General features: G+C 36.1%; 1 protein-coding gene across 1 annotated transcript in view; it reads right to left on the reverse strand.

The window, feature by feature from the left end:
• LOC113233976 (cytosolic carboxypeptidase 6-like) overlaps nt 1-11,608 on the reverse strand; it is a 14,269-nt gene extending 2,661 nt beyond the window's left edge. Inside the window, exons 1-7 of the mRNA XM_026469212.1 lie at nt 11,551-11,608; nt 10,882-11,129; nt 9,398-9,492; nt 7,276-7,492; nt 5,099-5,273; nt 3,140-3,207; nt 1,181-1,339 (exon numbers count right to left, since the gene is read on the reverse strand). Coding sequence (XP_026324997.1) covers nt 1,181-1,339; nt 3,140-3,207; nt 5,099-5,273; nt 7,276-7,492; nt 9,398-9,492; nt 10,882-11,129; nt 11,551-11,608 — 1,020 coding nt within the window. The remainder of the gene's footprint in view (nt 1-1,180; nt 1,340-3,139; nt 3,208-5,098; nt 5,274-7,275; nt 7,493-9,397; nt 9,493-10,881; nt 11,130-11,550) is intronic.
• Nucleotides 11,609-21,511: the final 9,903 nt, after the last annotated feature.

Here is a 21,511-nt window from a genome sequence, read left to right on the forward strand (position 1 = left end):
AGTCTCGAGAATTCTCGCTCAGTCTCGAGAATTCTCGCTCAGTCTCGAGAATTCTCGCACAGTCTCGAGAATTCTCGCAGCTACTTTATGCGTCCAATTTGTACATACATTACGTACACAATTGGCATAAGTTTCAATAAGCCATTTATAAAATTGGCTTACCTTCAGTTCCGCGACAATGTAAATTGAGCCTTCCAGTACAAACGAGATATTAAAAAAAAAACACGGATATAAAGATATATCTCATGGCATTCATACCTTGATTAGGTGGTTTTAATTTTCCTCAGGGTCTACTTATTGCATCCAAAAGCGTTATACTGGTCTATTATACAGTAAACTTATTACTTAAAATAAACATTATTTTATTTTTCTTAATATCAATGTAGACAAGCTTTTAAAAAAACAGTGAAAGTGCGCTCACAGATTTAAAAAAAATTAATGTAATTTAAATTATAACGCTTACCTGAACCTGAAGTCGAACCAACTATAAGTCTGCTGTTCCACTAGAGATGCGCGAGAAATCTAGGCGGTACGAGGATGTGTAGCTGAGCTGAGAAATGGTGTGATAGTTTCCACCAAAGCTGTGCGAGGTAGCTAGGCGGTGCGCGGATGCGTAGCAAAGCTGTGAAATGGTGTGGCTGGGCGGTGCGTAGTAGACTCTTTTCAGCTGTCCGCGGATGGGGTGCGGTTCGGTGAGGTGAGCGGAGTTCGTGTACTTCGCACACATTTCTCGCTCACATTCCCCGCGCACATCTCTCGCTTTTTTACATGTACAAATACTCAGCTCCGCTAGCCCTTTTCCACCAGAGCTACGCTAAGCTAGGCTGGGAAAGTGTTCCTATTGGTGGTCTAGATATCTCGCACATCTGGTGAAAATGCAGCCTTATAAAATGCAAAAAATGAACACTCACTATTATATTACACTAATCGATAGGATCAATGATAACGATGAAATCCACTCTAATCAACATTTGATATTATTATTAAAGATATCCATGAAATAGTACTTAATCCAAATGTCCCATTGATTTTTTCCAGCCTGTATAATTACTTAGATAAGTTAAATGCCTTAATTATACTCGTATATCGTTGTTCCGTCCTATTATTTATTATTAGTTTTAAAAGCGCGCAAAAATAAATGATTTATCAATATTTTACATATCTAAAAATGTTTGGGCACCTTCTCACAAGAAAGTTTCTTGATCATATCGTTAACGGCGACTAGGGCTGGATGCGAATAAGAGGTAGACTTATTCCAGCAACGGTTGAGGTCAGAACCGAGAAGGTCTGACCTGTGGTTGCCCAGGAACACCCCATCGGGGTTTAGCATGGGAATCACCTGTATCAGAAAAAAGTTCTTGATTCTAATGTTTAATTAAGCAATGTAGGAAAACTGTCATAATTTTCATTTTTGGGAAAAGTCAACTTGGCACAAGAGCGTACAAGAGCTTTCATCTCAGCCTCGAAAATATCGAGTCTATTTGGCTCGAAACTTATGTTGTCAGACTAAAATCACTTAAACAGTACCTATTCAATACTAAACCAACGTCCTTTTTTGTTCTGGTTACATGGCAACACTGTAGAGTGGAACTTAGGGTCATCAATTAGAGTTCTGGAAGAACTCTACTCAATGCTCCAGTCAGGACTTGATTATGATTTAAAGCACTAGAAATCATACTGAAGTCCTTGCCATTAGGATCGTATTTCCAGTGCTTGAAATCATACTCAAGTCCTGATTTGAGCATTGAGTAGAGTTCTGGAATACGACCCTATGTGTTTGTCGTTTTTAACCGACTTCAAAAAAGGAGCAAGTATGTTCAGGGATGACTTTGTGAACAGAGTTTTCTGATTCTTGAACTAGGGGATGAAATCCGGTTTCGCGCATTTTCCGGTAATAGATTTCTATAAAACTTGGCAAATAGATATAATTCCACGAACTTTTGAGATCTTTTTTTTATAAAAATGTTATAATTGTTTAATTCGTTTTATAATCTCCACCAATGATCTTTATACACAAATCTTCACCGATTACAATAACAGGTACTATAATAACAACCATCGATAACAACTAATAATAATAATAGTAATAATTAGCTATTATTATGTTTATTATTATTCTGGATATCTATTTTAGACTCTGGCTTTGCCCATGGCCTAAAATATTAAATTTCAATTTTTGTTATTAAAATAAAATCATTGATTAAAGACGTAACTAGTCCATAGAATGACAATAATTTAGAATTAGATAACGTTAACATCTAATAAATACCATTATCTACTTAATAACCGAGACCCAATGTCTCGGTTCTTACTAGCATTATAGCTACTTTTAAAAACTTATTTTTTCCTTCATTTTCCTTTCCATTGTTTGTCATAAATAATTTTCACCATTTTACAGTGGCACAAACGTAAACTGCGAAGTGCCAGAAATAAAAAAAACGCCCTTTGTTTCTTCCGTTGTGAACCGATTTTGATGATTCTTTTTTGTTGGAAAAGTAGTGGTCCCATTTAATTTTGAAGAAAATCATCCACCTCTAAGCATAGTTCACGCATGAAGTTTCATTTTTATAAATAGCGCCTAAATTTTATTATAAGGAGCAATTATTTAATGGTTGATTTTGCTATTCTCCAATTCTATTTCTCTCAATATACTTTGAGTAGTGAGAACCGATTTTTATTATCTCCTGTGTCAAGTTCCGTATAGTAGCGAACTAGGGGATGAATCTGGGTTTGCGTACTTTCCGGTAACCGATTTCAATAAAACTTGGCAAATATATGTAATTCCACGTACTTTTGAGGTCGGTTTTTTTAGTACTCTGTACTGAGATTATATAATTTGAGTTAATAAAATACTTGATTAGTATATCTATTAAATAATATACGTTTGACTGCCTAAATGTCTAGCCTGTAGGTATGGAAACCTACTTTTGATATAGTCTCGAAAGTTTTTTCTTGGGACTTTCGATACCGAACCGGGTCAAATTTTTTGCCCACGGAAAACAGTGAGACTGAGAACCCCAGTGCGCACTCGTACTTGGCCAGTTTTCTTTAAAGACGTGTTACAATACGGTATGCGGTGTTCGCGATGTCTTTTTAAAATCATACTTACTTAACAATTCTTTATTATATAATAAATCACCTGAATAACAATTCCATTACGTAACGCGCGAGACTTTTCGGAAGAGCTTACGACATAGTCCAGAAAACCTGAAAAAAAACACATATGGGTAGGTACTGCACAGATCATATATCTACCAATCTTTTTATCTTCTTGCCTTTTCAGGAGCTGGTCGTATCTGAAAGTCTGTTTTACAGATTCAAATTTCGATTGTCACCCATAGGTTTCCAAATTATTCGACTCTTTTCCTTCAAATGCGGTTGCACCGCTTGGACAGCATCAACGCCCTCCATTTCCTTCCGAGGCCTCGGCTGGCGCCCAGTGGGCGCTGAAGAGGCGGTACCACTTTGGGAAACTGTGGTCTAACCTATCAATAATATTTATTTTCACGTTAACTTAGCGTAATATACTACTTACTTGATTTATTGATTAGTTTTAGTGTAATTATTATCACTAAGTTAATTACAGATTTGTTACAATCATCTGATTTTTTGTTTTCCCAATATTTCGGAATGGTTACACGCTCTTAAAATCCATTTTATAATCTTAAAATCTCCATTGCTTTTAGTTTCAAGACATTGGCATTTATTTCTTTAATAATGTAAATGTAAGTATTAAAAGCATGAAAGTAGGGTGACTGCTGGAAAAATGAGAGCTTTGCGGCAATATGTGCGGTATTAGTCTTAAAGACAGATTGCTATACAGTGTAGTAAGAGAGCGTTGTGGTCACAGACCACATAAATACTGGTATGAAAGATGATATACTATGACCAGTAGGGCAAGCACAACAGGGCGCGACTAACGCGAGAGATACTGCTATTCTCGCATACAGATTTCACAGGCTTTATGTCGTTCTCGCGCAAGTTACGTCTCGTCCTGCTAGCCCTACAGAATAGTAAGGGGGATGCTTCCATGGTTTGATCTTGTAGAAACAGTGAGTATTGGTAGATTAACGGTACAAATTTATAGAGCGAATATGGATAGAGATATGGGGATAGGTAGACCTGGGCGTACAAATCTCCATCAAAGGCCGTGTTAAAAGTGCCAATATAAACGGGTGTGTGAGCATTTGCTGATGGGGGTGGAGGGGCAAAAGTTTGTCAGGAGCGTAGCAGGTGGAGGTTCATGCCTGCCTATCCCGGTGCGAGACAAGCGTGGTAATATGTAGGTATGTATTCCTGTACATAATTAAGTCCCTATATATACCCGAGAGATAGGGTTTTCCAGATAGACTATACGGACTCGACTGTAAGACCAGGGTACAGCGGGCATCCGGGCCAAGCCCTCCGCCAGTGATACGCCTTTGCTCCAATTCTGGTGGACCCGGAGTTGGGTATGGACTCGCTGGGGTTTGAGTTAGCTACAGAGAAGGACATGTTTGTCTGCCCCGGTTGGGTGGGGCCGGGGTGTTTGTCTTTATGAGCAGCTAGCGCGTCTGAGTAGCGTTCTAGTTGAGGGCGAGGAGACGCGCGGGACACGTTAGTTGCCCTTTAGGTTGGAACGTATGTCCGGTCATTGTCGCATGACACTCGACTGACATCTCTGGCACTAGCCCGGAGAGCTAGTAAAGGATAAGCTAAATATCCTCCGGTCTCTCCAGCCGCTTAGGTTATTGGGAACTGGAGAGACATCGGCGTCGGGAAGTGAGCGTACCTTAGAGCTCCGGTACCTATCTGGAAAATAGGGAGGGTACTGTAGATGCACCCGGGGCGGCTCACCCGAGGCACTGGCATCTCGAAGAACCGGATGAAGTCAGGTGACAGAAGTCTGTGACAACCCTGTACACTGACTGATCTGGTCAGAACCTGAACTTATAAGGTTCCTGTGCGCGCACAGGTTAAAGTGCCCTTCTCGTATACCCTAAGGGTCGATAGGGGGGGTACTATTATCAAAAGTAATGCAGAATGATATGGAGCTGTATATAATTAAAACAACAGAAAACGCCCATTTTATGACCAAGTTCGGTTGCAGATTTTCTACCTTGGCAAACGTAAGAAGAAGGCGACTCGCCGCCGTGAGAACGGGCTATTATGATCACTACACGTTTCTTCGGCTCCACCGCTTTACCCTTGGAGTGTTGAAGTTGCTCCTCGAAAACTTCCTTTTCTTTTACGCTGAAATCTCCTATTGTTAAGAGATCGACACGCCTTTTTTGCTGGAAAGAGAATTAAGTAATGACAAAAAGCGTGTATAAATAAATAGCATATCGTTTCATGATACCTGCCGTACCAGTGGCGAGGAGTTCATTTACAAGATTCACATGGAATTGCAAAAATGATTATGTTCAATTTAATTTTCGTGGAACGGAATGCAAGTGAGTTTGTATAACTTTGTACAGAGGAGTGCTAATCTTCACACAGATCGATCTTATATCTAGATGGCGCTTATCGATAGCCTGGAAGTAGTTATATAATTATGTAAATGGCCACAGATAAAACAATTTAATCCTCTTAATATGAAATATAAGAATTCAGTTTGTTTCCTTGTAATATTATTCAATATTGAGCCATGAGCTAAAATTATCTCCCGAACTTTTTTAAATATGCGTATCGACGTGATCCGTTTTTTGAGCCTCAGTCAAATTGTGTGGGATCCACCGAGAGCACAGCTTTTTCACACCCAAATATTTGTGTAGTATTAACTGTATTTGACTCATGCATATGTCTAAAGATGCCCGAATCTCATGGTATGTCACTTGCCTGTCTATTTTTATTATATGGCGCACATCGTCGATGTTTTTGTTGTTCACAGCAGTGGACGGGCGACCATCACGAAATTCGTCACTGAGATTCACACGACCGCGTGTGAATTCTGCAAACCAGCTTTATATAGTCGTCTTGCATGGTGCTTGGTGATGAAGCTCCATGCAAGACAACTATATAAAAGCAGTTTGAAGCCGAGTGAAGCTCCACTAAACTGTTAAATTACACTTAAAGTCGTAGAAAAACATACTACGAAAATTTTCACAAGTTAAATAACCATGGATTTAGACAACCAATTTCTAAAATGACGCCACAATGTAAAAACAAGTGACAATCAGATGAATCAAACTGTATTCTACAGCCAAAGAGTTACATTTTCAAATGTTGTAATTACTTTTTAAATGTTGTTTATGTAAGTGGCCAGTTCCGGAAACTTATAGAGCGCCCTATGTAACAATAGCAAAGGAATTGCTAATGTGTGTGAAAGTGCTAATGTTGTTTTTGAAAATAATTATTCCAGTGATTTTCAGTATTTTCTTTGGCTATATTTGTAGTTATATCATAGTTAACAAATCAATACAATTACCATAAACCAATGCTAACCATTTTATATTGTGAGGTTAACAACCATAATCTCCACCATGGGTATGCAAATTGGACATTGCAGGGCTTATTTAGTCTTTTGCACCGCCGACTCTACTGCCCATATGTTATCAGTGAATTTTACTGTACCAATGTAGGAAGAGATTGGCAATAAGAGCTTAGATTTTCATTGCCCTTTTACATTCCCTTTTTTTTATAATACCAAGTAACAGGACGAATAAGTCGTGCGCCTCGTGGTAAGCGACACGCCCATCCATAACAGTTGCAGTGCCATTCAGAGCTTTAAATCGCAAAGATCTTATGGGCATTGCCACTGCGACCGTCACCCTGAGACATAAGTTGACAAGTCCCATGTGCCTGTAATTTCACCAGCACCCTTACCCTTCTAAACCGGAATGAATTAATACTCACATTACTGCTTGCCGGCAGAAATTGGTAAGGTGGCAGTACTTCCCAGTACGCTCTACTTAACTCTACCTAACTCTTTCATAAGGAGTTCGACGACTACTAAATTAATAATAAATAATAATTTAATACTAATAATAAAAAATACAATTCAATACAGTGTTACGACATTAATTCGTATTGATTATTGCACAACCAACGTTCTGTTGAATTCTTCTCCGACACGACTGTCGTAAATATGTATTTAGGAAGAAATCATTTTTAAATCGAATTAGATGGTTATTTATTAAATAAAAATGAATTGTGTACATTGGATTACTCAGATATGTATTGTTAGCCATAGAAATATCTAGTTTTCTATTACTCTCCAAAGAGGAATGAATAAAATTAATTTCCAGGATGAATTTCATTATTATTATTAATTCAATTCCTCCATTAAATACGTACCGTAGTAGTAGCAATAGACTCCCTGGTAGCAAACGCTTGAGCCCGGTTCTCCCAAGCTGTCAAATACTTTTGAAGGCGTGAGTACGAGTACGGGGCCGAGGCTACGAAGTGGTACACATCCTCTTCTCGGTCGAAGGCAAACGCGAAGCTGAAGATTTTGCGCCCACGGTGAATTAATGAGCGATGATAGAAAATCAGACGACGTGGTATTCTTTGCCTTGTGAAAAGGAAATAAAGTTGAATTTGAATGAAGTTATGTTCATTAAAATCGAACTTCTATCCTTGAGCACTTAAAATGACCCAATACGTCCCGCGTTGCGACATAATTGAATCTAGTCTACGCGTAGTTAATTTGGATATTTTTATGTGAATGTTTTCCAATGAATATGGACGTCGTCCAGTTCGAAAACTTGTTTTGTACCGTGTTAAGTCCTTATAAGTACAAATGTACATTTGTACCTCAGTCTTTTTTTACTATTATTAAGTACGAATTGTTTTTTCATTTTTGCAACCGTACTTTGCTTAAATATTTTTTTTGTATACTCATCACATGAGACATAATTTTTTTTTTATTTAAGAAATAGGTGCAAAAAGAAAAACTTAAATCTAGGCTGCTAACGGGGTGTAACAAAAACCAGTTTTGATTTGACCGTACAGCGGCATTCACCATCTAGCTAGGTAAATAAATTAAAAGTTACAAACGAAACAAATAAAAAACAATAACAATAAAGAAGAATACAAACAAAAAAATATATTAAAACTAAATCTAGATATTTAAAATACAAGTAAAATAATAAAGAAAACTAAAAATAAAAATTGTGAGTAGGTATCAATCCCATCTGCTGTTTCTAGATTCACAATGTTCACAGTGCACCAATACGTCACACATTCCAGTCTAGCAGGCTGATTTTAATTCAAATCGAAATGGATCCAATCGGGTAGCCTACCCGAGTCTCGAAATCAGATGGGTTTCCGAACGAGAAAATGAACCTGATTCCTACTATGTCTTTCTAATTTGTGAGTTAAATCAACTATTGTTCCGATTTGAAATGTCAAAAGTTTCCGATCGGCCGGTTGTGAATCGCAATCATCGAGTATATAAGCAGAAATAGAGACGAAATAAGTGCCATATATTCCTGGTAACACATTAGCAATACAGCTCTTATAAATATCTGCTCCCGTTTGCACTGAAATATGGACAGGCCAACTACTGACCTGTGTGTACGTCTGCGTGTATTCCAAAAAATATTCTGTATTTATTGTAATAAAGATAATATGTCTAACAATGCCGTGCTGTTCTATTCGGTGGTGTGGGAAAAACTGCAAAACATCTAATTGCAGAACAAATGGAATCACATTTCATCGGTAATTAAATATAAAATATGTAATTTTGCAATTTAAATCCATTATAGCAAAGCTCAAGTTAACTGATCGATTTGAAGTGAAACAGTTGACGACACCCATTGACGACACCCGTCAATTGTTTCGAACTCGGGCTAGCCAATCGGAGCGCAGTTGTCACAGTAGTGATACGGCATAATAGTTTTCAAACAAACTGAATGACATTTCGTCTCTATTTCTGGTTATATACTCGATGATCGCAATTATGCGCCTCGACTCGGAAGAGACGCAGTTTCCGATCGGAAGAGGCAATCAAAATCAAGCTGCAGTTAAACAAATTTTTGGAGCGTAACACGCGGAAATATTTTGTTTCGTTCTTATTTTCATTTCTTTTTAAATTCCTGTAAGTTACTTAAAAAAATGGGTGATGTTAATGATGATGTAACGCAGCATCGTCTACTGACCACATATTATATACTTTTTGTTTTGTGTATAAAGAAATAAAGTTCAAATAAATATGAGTTTCTAATGCAAAGCACATATCAGGCATAAGGTGCATATCGTACTAATATTGTGGTATAGTGGTTGTGTGCAATGTTGGTGTATGTGCGAAGACGGCTTGACAGCAACGTCCTGACACTCTGACAGTTGACACGACGTGAGCCCGAGCGTGCACCGATGCTAATCGCTGAATTAATTCTCACATAGCTATCATGTATGTATAGTTAAGTTGTACTGTTGTTATAAATATAACGAGATACCTACATTACTAAAATCTTACCATTTTTGTCGTGAAGTGGACCGTACCAGAGGTGTCATATCGGTATCGAGTAACGTGTGTTCCTTTCCCATGTTAACAAAGTTAAAAATAACTCGCTGAAATAAAATAAATTAGTCGTCATACACATATATATTTTTATAAAATCATAGCTCCAACTAAAATTAAATGAGTAGGTAAGTTGTCAACAACGTTATATTTAAGTCGTACACTTGGAATAAGTAAAGCCACGTGTTATTATACGTCAAAAGCTCTTTTATCATATGAAAGCCATAAAAATAACATGAACCACATAAAACTAATTATGTATAATGTCAAATCTTATAACTTTTCTATTGAAGCATGGAAAAGTCATCGACTATTCCGTTTGTGGAATCTTTAAGCCTCTCTCCAAAAAAGTTGTCATTTTGCAGATGTGGCCTTCTTACACCAAGGGTGTGAATTGTTACCAAAGATTTTAGAAACTAAAAATGGAAGTGAATTAATTTTCTACTCCGCGAACTCAGTGAAGGTTAAATCGTGCGAATTAGTTGAGCTTATGTTAGATATTATTTCATGGAGTTCATTTTCCCGCCCTCCCTCCGCATAAAATTAATAAAATAAATAACGCAAGGGCAACTACAGTCACAAACACCACCACTTTAGAAACTATTCCACATTAACAAATAGAACGATAATGGAACTCAATGATATTAATTTTTTTCGGATCAGTCGAATGAACACTACGCCAACTTTATTTTTTGGTTATTTCCTGTTATTTTTGTAAACAGTGATATTTATTTACTAATGTTATGCTCCGACTTTTTGAAAAAAAAAGAAACAAAAAACAAAATTCGAAAAAAATAAAAAAACAATTTTGTGAAAAAAAAACAAAGAAACGAAAAACGAAATAAAAACAGAACGGGTCCAAAAATTAAGATGGCATAGTGTTCATAGGCGGTATCGATTATTGCTTCTTTTTGCAAATCTGTGTGGATAGATGACATTGCCATACCTATTTCTGCTGCAAATCAGTCACAAAGGGAGCCTTTTGTTTACTATTATTTTGTTTATTTTGCATATTAACGTTTTTTTTTTAAATTAAGGATCCTTCCTTGATGTCGCAGGTGTTTATAACATGATATGACAGGACGAACAAGTCGTGCACCTGATGGTAAGCTACACTCCTGTCCATTACAGTTACAGTGCCACTGCGCCCGTCACCCTGAGACATAAGTTGAAAACTCCCATGTGCCTGTAATTTTACCAGCTCCCTTACCCTTCAAAACCGGAACACAGTAATGCTGACATTACTGCTTGGCGGCAGAAATAAGTAAGGTGGCAGTACTGCCTTGGACGAACTCTTTCACAAGGAGCTTTCACTTACACTTTCTTCTACCAGGTGATTTGTCTGACTGTTTGCCGATTTATGTACCATTCTATTTGGCAAGTATTTTTTGCTTACTTCTATTTAAAAAGAAACCAGTTTTTTTCCTGCGCTGACTTACCTGATCCTGTTTAACATTTTCAACAGTGAAATTAAACCAAAATCTTGACCGTGGTCTACACGTATCTGGTCTGATGAAGAGATCATATTCTAATTCAGTGATGTGATCAGCTCTACCCAGGTTCCCGCACTCAAAGGCCGCGTCGAAACAGAGCTGGCCCCGTTTGGCTTTTCCACTGTGGCCTGGAGGCCGCACTATCAGACGGTTCAAGTTTCCAAAGCCTCCTTCTCCATCGCTCTCTTCACTATCTAATGATAATATGAAGAATTTGAAAAATATAATTTAATTCATATAATTTTGCTTTTAATATTTGAGGCTACTAGCGCAAAAGTGGAGGAACCCACGTTTAATTATTTTTTCGTAGAATATTATTTTAAATTATACTAAAACATATAATTATTTCATATTTGCATGCTATTTTCATGTATAAAAAATTTATAATTAAATATTTTTCATACAAGAAAATGGCATCCGAATACAAATTAATAATGTACTTGTGGCATAGTTATAATTTATAATGCTATTGTCGAAAAAATTTGAATGTGGGTTGCCCACTTTTGCGTTGATAGCCTCATTTATGAATGCTGAGTCGTTTACACGAGTTAAAATAATAATTTTCTGAATTATAAAAACATCCTGAACCAAATTAGTCTAGGCAGACGTACCCACCATCAAGGTCACGATTGTAAATATTAGTATGTTCAAGATGGTCCGTATAAGCTGCCATATCACGCTAGTTCTCAAGCAAGCACTGAGTGAACCTAGGAAACTTGGGTTGCCTAGGTATACGTACTTCTATTAAACAACTACGTTATAGTATAATAAAGACAGCCTTTCAATTAGCGAAAAAACGATTGTTATAAACAATTTCGTATTTAAATGAAAGATCACGTATAAAAAAATAACATTCTTTATTATATTTACCATCAAACCGCTAATATTATGAAGAATAAACGTTTGTGATCTCCAAATCTCCTAAACCTATTTTGGAATTTGTTTCAGTGCGTTGTATCATAATCGTACAGGCTACGTTATTGTACGGGCGACTGATGTAACTGCTATTTCGATCTATGTACGGACGACTGCTACGAAATTTATACACGTTCACGTTATTTGATGTCAATAGGAAATATTCATTGAAATCACAAAATATTTGCTAATAATCCATATTGGAAAATATTAAACAGGTACCTAATATTATTATTATTATTATTTTATAATACTAACTGACGGGACGAACTAGTCGTGTGCCTGATGGTAAACAATACGCCTGTCCCTAACAATTGCAGTGCCACTCAGAGCTTAGAATCACAAAGATCAGAGGGGCATTGCCACTGCGCCCGACACCCTGAGACAAAAATTGACAAGTCTCATGTGCCTATAATTCACCAGCACCCTTACCCTTCGAAATCGAAACGCAGTGATGTTCACGTACAGTACTGCGGCAGTACTTCCCTGGATGATCTCTTTCTGAGATTATTTTGCTGTAATTGTTCAAACTAGCTGTATACAGACACGCACTGTATGCAGACGATTGCACGTATTAAAAAAAAGTAAGGTCGACCAAGACACCTGACTAGCTACAAAGTTGTATTACTATCATTTTTTACTCTACACCTACGTGCTACAGTTTTCTAAGATTGATGTGGTGTGCCTGAGTGTAAGGAAAACCATTCGATGGGACACGCCATCGGTGTTATTTGAAAGCCAATTGAAATGTTAACAAGTTACGCTGTGTTCTATTTAGGACATAGATAATTACTATTGGTGAAATTGTTAGGCGATTTTACAGCTTATTGGTAGCACGCGACTTATAGTTCCCGAGTTGCGAGTGTTGGTATAGGTTTGCATTTCTCATTTGCTGATCACATCACGAGTATTATTTACCATTGAAATCAAATTTAGGAAATCTTGCATGACTTAGGTGTCTTATATAATTCAAAAGTAACGGGACGAACAAGTCGTGCGCCTGGTGGTAAGTGACACGCCTGTCCATAGCAGTTGCCTACCATTCAGAGTTTTAAATTAACTGCCTTGAGATTTAAACTAACGGCCAATTCTGTGGCCAAACAGTTACAATGCTGGGTTGCGACGCAGAAGTCCCGAGTTCGATTTCCGGGCCGGGAGAACTATTTGTATAGCCTACATTTATTTCTCGCGTCTGTTTGGGTGTAATTTATGTTAATCTATAAGAGTGTTGTGCTTCTCTAGTGCGGGGCCCCGCCCGTCACCCTGAGACGTGTATGCGTTGACAAGTGTTATTACCTGTAATTTCACCAGCATACTTACCTTTCAAAATTCGAACACTGTAATGTTCACTGTTTGGCGGCAGAAATAGATTAGGTGGCAGTACTTCCCTGGACGAACTCTTTCACAAGGAGCTTAATATAATAACACAAACGTGTAGTACAATACATTGTCTCATCGAAATCCCAATTGTTACCACTACGTTATAAGTATAGTTGAGAAATGTAGTTCTCTTGGGCCACCGTGGACATTATAAAATGTGTTGTAAATGTCCTGACATAGCTGGCAGTTTTTGTATCTACACTATAATATAATACTAACGTAATGATGTTACTACGATAACATCTCTGTATAAGGACAACGTAAATGTAGTTCTAGGAACACCGCCGTGACACCATTTTGTAATGATATACAAATTCGAAAAGTAATAATTGAAAATCGGCGCTAGGTAATAAAATAAAAACAATTGTTCAGTTGCAATTTAACCCATACTGTACTGAGTCACGAAATCCCTACATTTTAAATTTAAATATGTTAGTATTTACGTTCACGTGGCGCAAATCATATGTCAGTTCGTCATGAGATTGTGGTAAAGCAGGTGGTGCATTTTAAATAAATTGGTTTTTTTTTTAAACAATACATTGTAATCGTGTTACATGTCAATTGTATATAAATTAAATATTTAATATAGAGTTTAAATTCCACAACCTTCACAAAAAAAACAGCTAATATAATAATAATAAAAAGTATTATAACATTGACATAGAATTGCGGACCCCAGCCCTTCACAATATCCCTACCATACCATACCACCATTATAATTAAAACACTATATAATTTAATTTAATTCCTGAACTCGAGCCGTTTCATAATTAATTTTTCATTTTATAATTTTGTTTAATGTTATACTTTATTAAAATATCTATATAAATATATTTTGACTGCCTAAGCCTATAAGTATGGAAACCTACTTATGAGACAGTCTCGAAAGTCTCGTTTTTTCCGATATATTCCAAACCGCACCGAGTGTCAATTTTTTTTTCTCCGGACAGAAATGTAGCGAGACTTCTTTCTTTTATTTTTATTTTAATATCCTGTGATTTGAAGAACAAGTCGTGCGTCTGATGGTAAGCTACACGCCTGTCCATACCAATTGCAGTGCCATTCAGAGCTTTAAATCTCAAGATCTGAGGGGACTGTCACTGCGCCTGTCACCCTGAGACTTAAGTTGACAAGTCACATGTGCCTGTAATTTCACTAGCTGAAAGCTCTCGTACAGTCGATGCATTAATAAACCTGACCGCCCCCCCTAGCCGATCTTCTGGTTCTGAGAGCCTTCTTACGCATTCAACAGAAAAATGTCAAGGAAGCTTTTTTTTGAGGTAGTCTTGTAAGTAAAGTGCGTAGGCATTATTATTTAATTAGTGTTTAACTTTGAACTTAATAAATCGTATCTAATATCGTTGACTTCTACTTTAGTTTTAACTTGACGTCTTTGTAAAAGGTCGACTTTTTCCAATTTTTCTCTAAGAAGTATAAAATGACATCTCTTATTAATAATTTATTCGATTTTAGATATTAGTAGCAGTTAGAGGGGGCCGACAAATTTACGGCCGGTGGACAAACAAAAAGCACTTCAACAATTTGCTTTTTTAAATAAGCACGTAAACACGCTTATAATTTTAAGCTGCAAGTGTTGCTTACACCAACATTAGTTTTTATAGAGAACTATAGTGAGTTTCAAAAAAAAACGTCTTATTTTTGCTAAATAAAGACGCTACTCAAACGCTCTATTGCCTCCTGATTGGTTAAATTGGCCTGAAAGACTTGCAACCTTTATAAAAATATGATTGGTTGAAATATAAACGGTACTTAAATTGGCTGCCTCTATTACTTCTTTGATTTCTTGTTTCGTAGCGTTTGTATGGCTTTCCATTGAGTTTGTTGTCATGGATTGTTAACAAAATACACGTTAAATATTGGTTGTGTTTCGTTATTTTATTTACTAGTAGAAAAGTATTGCATTCAATCATTACATAATTAGGTCTTAAAATCCCGTACATATACTTAGTAACCAAATACGGTGCTCGACTTTAAGAACCCTTATTATGCAACAATTGCATAAAATAGATACTATTACACAGTTTTATTTCAGTAATATCTTTTTGGTTAATATAAATAGATTATCTACAGACTACTACTGAATATGTTGTGTATCACCACTAAGGGTCGTCATAATGCAAACTGTATCAACAGTTTGCATTATGACGACCCTTAGTGGTTTAAAATGCGAGTACAAACGGTGTACATTGTGATTTATATGGCAAATAAAAATGAAAGGTATAATATATCCACCTAATTATTGTACTATTACACACCTAAAAATACATACATACAGTTGTAATAGTGTCTGTATCTATGTATCTACGTATATATAAATAACCAAATAATAATGTACGAGGTCGACTTAAAGCTACCAACGTGCATTAAAACATTATTGCTATTGCATCAATTTCTTTAAATAACTTTGTAAAAGTATAGTTGCATCTCTTACCAGACATTTTTCAGTCCTTTTCAAAACATCCTGGGTACAAAGCACATATTTCGATTCTTCACTTAATAGAGTGTACTTAAAATCTGATTTTTCTTAACTAAGGCATTTCCTTTGTCAGGATAATGCCGCATAGTTGCCAAGAGACGTTACGATGCTATTACTGCAATAATAACAAAATAGTTATTATTTTCTCTGCGCAACATCGGTAGTTACGGTTGCTAGGTAACCAAGACGCCACTGCTGTCTATCGGGTATGTTTTGCCAAGAACCTCCTTCACTATAAGCGTAAAGCGCTGGACACGCCACGAACAAAGCTGGCTAACTTAGCTTAACTCACATTGTTCCACGCAACCAACTATGTTAGCTAAACTAACTTAAAAGATTAGAGTAACAGAGAGAGATGGCGAGATGTCGTGAGACAAGCCACATCAGCCGTTAACAAATGTACTCCGTGATGACCAGGACCACTCTGTCAAGAGTGATACGAAAGAGAAGAAGAAACTAAATTAGCTAGCTTAGCGCACATAGTTGGATGCAAAGCTAAGATAAGGAAATATATAGACAGTAGTGATTATATGGTTACGTGTGGAGGTGGAGGGTTGCAGAAGGGAGACATATTTTACATAGGCAGCGGGATTGTTGGTTTAGTTTAGTTAGCTCGGTTTGTTCGCGGTGTGAACCGAAGTATGAAAACATGCCCCGGCTATGTGGGTTAAGCTACATTAGCTTAGCTTCGTTCGTGGTGTGGGCTACGCTTGAGGTTGTACGCGCCGCGCAAACGTTGCCTACGTGGCTTATCTCGGCTACAAGCAACCGGTAACTAGAGGTGAATGATTATTCTATTATTATAAATAATTATTATATAATTATTCAAGTGCCTCCGTGGCCGAACGGTTACCATGCCGGACTGCCACGCAGAGGTCCCAGGTTCGATTCCCGGGCCGGGAGAAATATTTGTATGGCCTACATCTTAGAATAATAACGCATAGAAACCTAGCCCGCACACGCTAAGTGAGGCAAGTTAGAGGGTTCCAAACGCGCTCCCAGGAGCGCGCGGGCTGTTAGTGCTCAAGGTCATATTGCACCGCGAACAGCTCCAAAATTTTTTGCTAAAAATGACGAAATGTGCGGTAAATGGGTGTAAAAATACAACAGACAAACATAAAATAGACACTAACATCGCATTCCACAAGTAAGTAATGCGTTTCAACTCATATTTTTATGTAAATATTCACTAAAACAGAAAAATAATTTCGCGGCAACAAAATACGAAAGTGTTGCAAAGTAACGAATTTTTTTTCTCCCCATTTTGCTATTCTGTTTCAAAATAATTATATTACGTAAATTTTAGTGGTGCCTGTAATTTCGATTTATTTGCGCATCTTGAACTAATATTTACTTGAATAAACATTAAATGTTTTCGTTGTAAGTGATTGGGACACTTAATTATTTTATAATACTTTTAACGGCTCTGCGTTCATGCTTTATTGAATAATTATTTATTTTAATTTTATTTTAATTGGAGCACATATTGCAACAAATTTACAGTATATATTTGTTTCTACTATAGTGTTGGCGCCACCAGTACAACTTTGATAGCTTATTATATGTCTTTCTTTTCGTAACTCAAGCGAAATATTTTATGTTGAAATATTTTATTTTCTTAAAAGGGGAGCATTCTTAAGCGATTTTTTAATCTATTTTAACATTTATTTTCTTTAAAGTTTGCTTATGGCATTTTCGGTTTTAGGTTTCGAATAGGTATGGCACTTATTTCTAAATTCAAGATGGCGGGCGCGATTTTTCGAATAATGGCAAGTTGGGTATCGTTTTCGAGATGTTTGGGAATGTTCAATACAAAATGGCACTCATTTCTAAATCCAAGATGGCAAACACGACAGTTCAAACAAAAGCAATATTCGTAATGAGCACCCCCAAATACCTCGAAAAGATACCCAACTTGCCATTATTTGAAAAATCGCGCCCGCCATCTTGGATTTACAAATAGTGCCATATTCACATTGAGCATCCCCAAATACCTCGAAAATGATACCCATATAGCATTTTTTTGAAAAAATTGTGCCCGCCATCTTGGATTTAGAAATGAGTGCCATATTCGTAATGAGCACCCCCAAGTACCTCGAAAATGATACCCATATTGCATTTATTTGAAAACTCGTGTCCGCCATCTTGGATTTAGAAATGAGTGCCATATTCGTAATGAGCATCCCCAAATACCTTGAAAAGGATACCCATATAGCATATTTTGAAAAATCGTGTCCGCCATCTTGGATTTACAAATAAGTGCTATATTCGTTTTTCATCGACAAAACCGAGCATATCTGTAGGCACCTGATCGACATTGTCGATCGACAGTAACGATCGACAAAATCGAGCACATCTGTAGGCACCTGATCGACAATGTCGGGCAAATCTGTAGGCACCTTTAACTTAATGATGAGTTAAGCAAGATACAATTTCCCCACTTTTGAGGGAAATGTGATTCCATGGCATCATTATTTGTATATTTGTGTGCGTGCCGACGAGCGTAGTTACAAGTTGCTTACGCCTACATGAATTTAGTTTTTGCCTCACTTGTGACAGTTCGTTTGATATGAAACTATCATTCTATGCGTTATTATTCTAAGGCCTACATTTATTTCTCTCGTGAGTTTGGGTGTATTTTTGTGGTTGTCTATCCGTGTGTCCATGGCACTCGTGACACAAGGTTTTCCTAGTGCGGGGCTACGTTGAGTGTGCGTTAAAAAAAAAATTCTATTTTCGTACAATTAATATGAAATCGATCACTACATGTGCTGACACAGACACTACTGTTTCCAGTGGCTTCCACTGAACAACCGATGACCGGTCAAAAAGTGTCCAATGAAACAATTAAAAACTGATTCAAACATGACACAATGTTTGTACTAATACAAATGCGAGAATAGAACACCGGTGTAACAAATATGTAAAGTTTTTGAAAAAAAAAAAAATTAAAATGAGGTAATTTTCATCCGGAGAAATAAAAATTAATATTTTTATATTTGAAAAATATTGGTCAACCAACTTAGTCGTTCTATGTAACCATAAATGATACACAATTTAAACTAATCGGCAACGACAAAGGTTCATTCGTTACGAATTCATTTGATTTTTTCCGTTTTTATTTTTTCACTTCAATTATCCACCGTATTAGTATTCTAAAATTATCATGAACTAATTCCGTGGATTATTTTAATTATCAGCCAAATATCCGGATTTTCGACGTCAGGGTTGTCACTTAATAAAAACATGTTTTTGAGTAATTATTTTACGGAAAACACAAAAGTAAAACAACGCAAATTAAGAACATGGTATTTATTCAATAAATATAATCATCATAATACTTATTTGGTGTTGCGCACGCGCATCACTGACAAAGCAACAACAATATTTACCTGAACATACGTCCATACAGTCGCTACCATTATTACTTCTATGTAAAAATATTACAGTAGTAACAATTTTTTTAGCTAAAGAAACCAAATGAACAATTTTATTTAAGCCTAAATACATAAAATTTTTTATAAGCTCGTAAGAGCTTATAAATTATTGAGTAATCAAAGTTTACGAAAATTTAATTAAAACCTTTATTTCCCTTTAATATGAATCATAGATAAAAAACATATGTCTGTGGTTACTACTATATAATTTTTACATAAAAGCGTTATCAATGCCTAGTGTAGTACCCAGATACATAAATATATTTAAAGCCTTATTTTGTATCTCTTTGATTATTAAATCAATCTATGAATCTAGTGAATAAATCGATTTTCTTTTCAAAATCCGACAGCTGTAATGTGGTTCTATTCTATTATATACGATGACCTTTATAATTATATCATTTACAAAAGTCTTCACTAGTTGTCCATAATCGATGTCGATAGTTTTAAATAGATTTTTATCAATAGAGTTACAAAATAGGACCCAGTTATCAAAACGACTACTACTTGTAGTAAAATAAACACTGTTCCGTTTACGCATTTACATACAGTCACCTATAAACACTGTAAAACATGATATAGCTTATAAAAAATACAACAAAGATTGATATAAATATATAAATTTTTTGAATGAGTTCATGTGAAAAATAAATGAAAATCCGACGAAATGAAACGAAGAGTGTGGCTGCCCGGCTGCTATGAAAATATCGTTAATACATTTTCTGATAGATAGATGATATAAATGAATGATGACTGTGAGAAACTGCGTCATTTGCCGTTTATTTTTATTTTTTGTTATTATTCTAATGTAAGTGTGCATTTGGCCTCCATCTCACCTGATGGAAAGTGACGATGAGGTCGACGATGGACCATGCACACCTAAATAATGCCTATTCACTCTCGCCTTTAAAAGGTCCAAGTTATAACGTTATAACCATGAAGTAAAAATTAAGAAATATATATCTTAACACATGGCATTACGGGAAAAGTTAATTCTGTGGAATAAAATATAATACGCTTTTAAAGCAAATCAATTATATTCATGCTTATTTGTTTCATAAAAATCACTAATTACCCATATTTTTATACTTAATACAATCTCAATTCCATTTAGGCTTCGCACAGCATGGCGCTCTAGTGCCACATAGTACGAGTAGCTGCTACAAACCCAACAAATAGTGCAAACGACCCAGTCAAAACGAGTGCGAGCGAGAGCGAGGAGTTATTTAGACAGTGTCGCGCTTTATAGCGTTACGTGGCACTAAGTAGCTCTGTGTAGCTCCAACGTTGCACAAAACCATTGGTTCAATAACAAAAATAAATACTAAAACAAAAATAAAGTTTAAAATACTTTAAGGGTTTCATATAAATTGCAAAATAATCAAGCAAAACCTTCTTTACCGTATTATTAACATTAATAAAAGGGTAGACAAGCTGTACTTTATTATTCTGTAAGACCCTCTATAATGTGTGCTCTCAATAAATAGTACTTAGAGTAAACTGTACATTATACGAAACACTTGTACGACAAGCTTGGAAGGCGACACATTTATAAGGAAACATCGACTGATATTCGTAAAATTCACGATCTAGGCAAAGGTACAAAAATTACATCTAATCTAGTACGATCCAAATGGGTACACAATCCTTCGTTACAGTGGACCAATGAAAATGTTTCTTTCAATTAGTGTTAGTTGCATTTAACTGTCTCCGTGGCCGAACGGTTACCATACCGGACTGCCACGCAGAGGTCCCCGGGTTCGATTCCCGGGCCGGGAGAAATATTTGTATGGCCTACATTTATTTCTCTCGTGAGTTTGGGTGTAATTTGTGGTTGTCTATGTGTGTGTCCATGGCACCCGCGACACAGGGTTTCCCTAGTGTGGAGCTATGTTGAGTGTGTGCGTTATTATTATTATTATTATTATTATAGTTGCAATTTCAAATACTGCTACTAAAAAAACAGTATTCACATTTTATTTGCTTCTTAAAATGATTGTTTCATATTTTTATCTTCAAAAATGCAAACACTTTCATTATTCCACTTTTTAATTAAGTTTTATAATAAAATTATTGTACTACTTATTACACGGTAACAAACTGACTAGTGGCCTTTTATTAACAGTCAACTTCTCTATACAATTCTTAACTCTACCTATAGACTATTTTATGCTGTTGTGGACATTTTGAGAATTATTAATGTCGTTTATTGAAAACTAAATCAAATTTGTTTTGTTGAAAGAACTAAAACCAGTAATCACATTTAGAGATTCATACAACTTAATAATAATAAAAAAATACATTACCATTAACGTGTATATTACAAGTTTTGCAATAAATAGTCAAT

Source organism: Hyposmocoma kahamanoa, unplaced genomic scaffold (assembly GCF_003589595.1).
Source record: "Hyposmocoma kahamanoa isolate Upper Pololo Valley unplaced genomic scaffold, ASM358959v1 102, whole genome shotgun sequence".
Classification (NCBI taxonomy): domain Eukaryota; kingdom Metazoa; phylum Arthropoda; class Insecta; order Lepidoptera; family Cosmopterigidae; genus Hyposmocoma; species Hyposmocoma kahamanoa.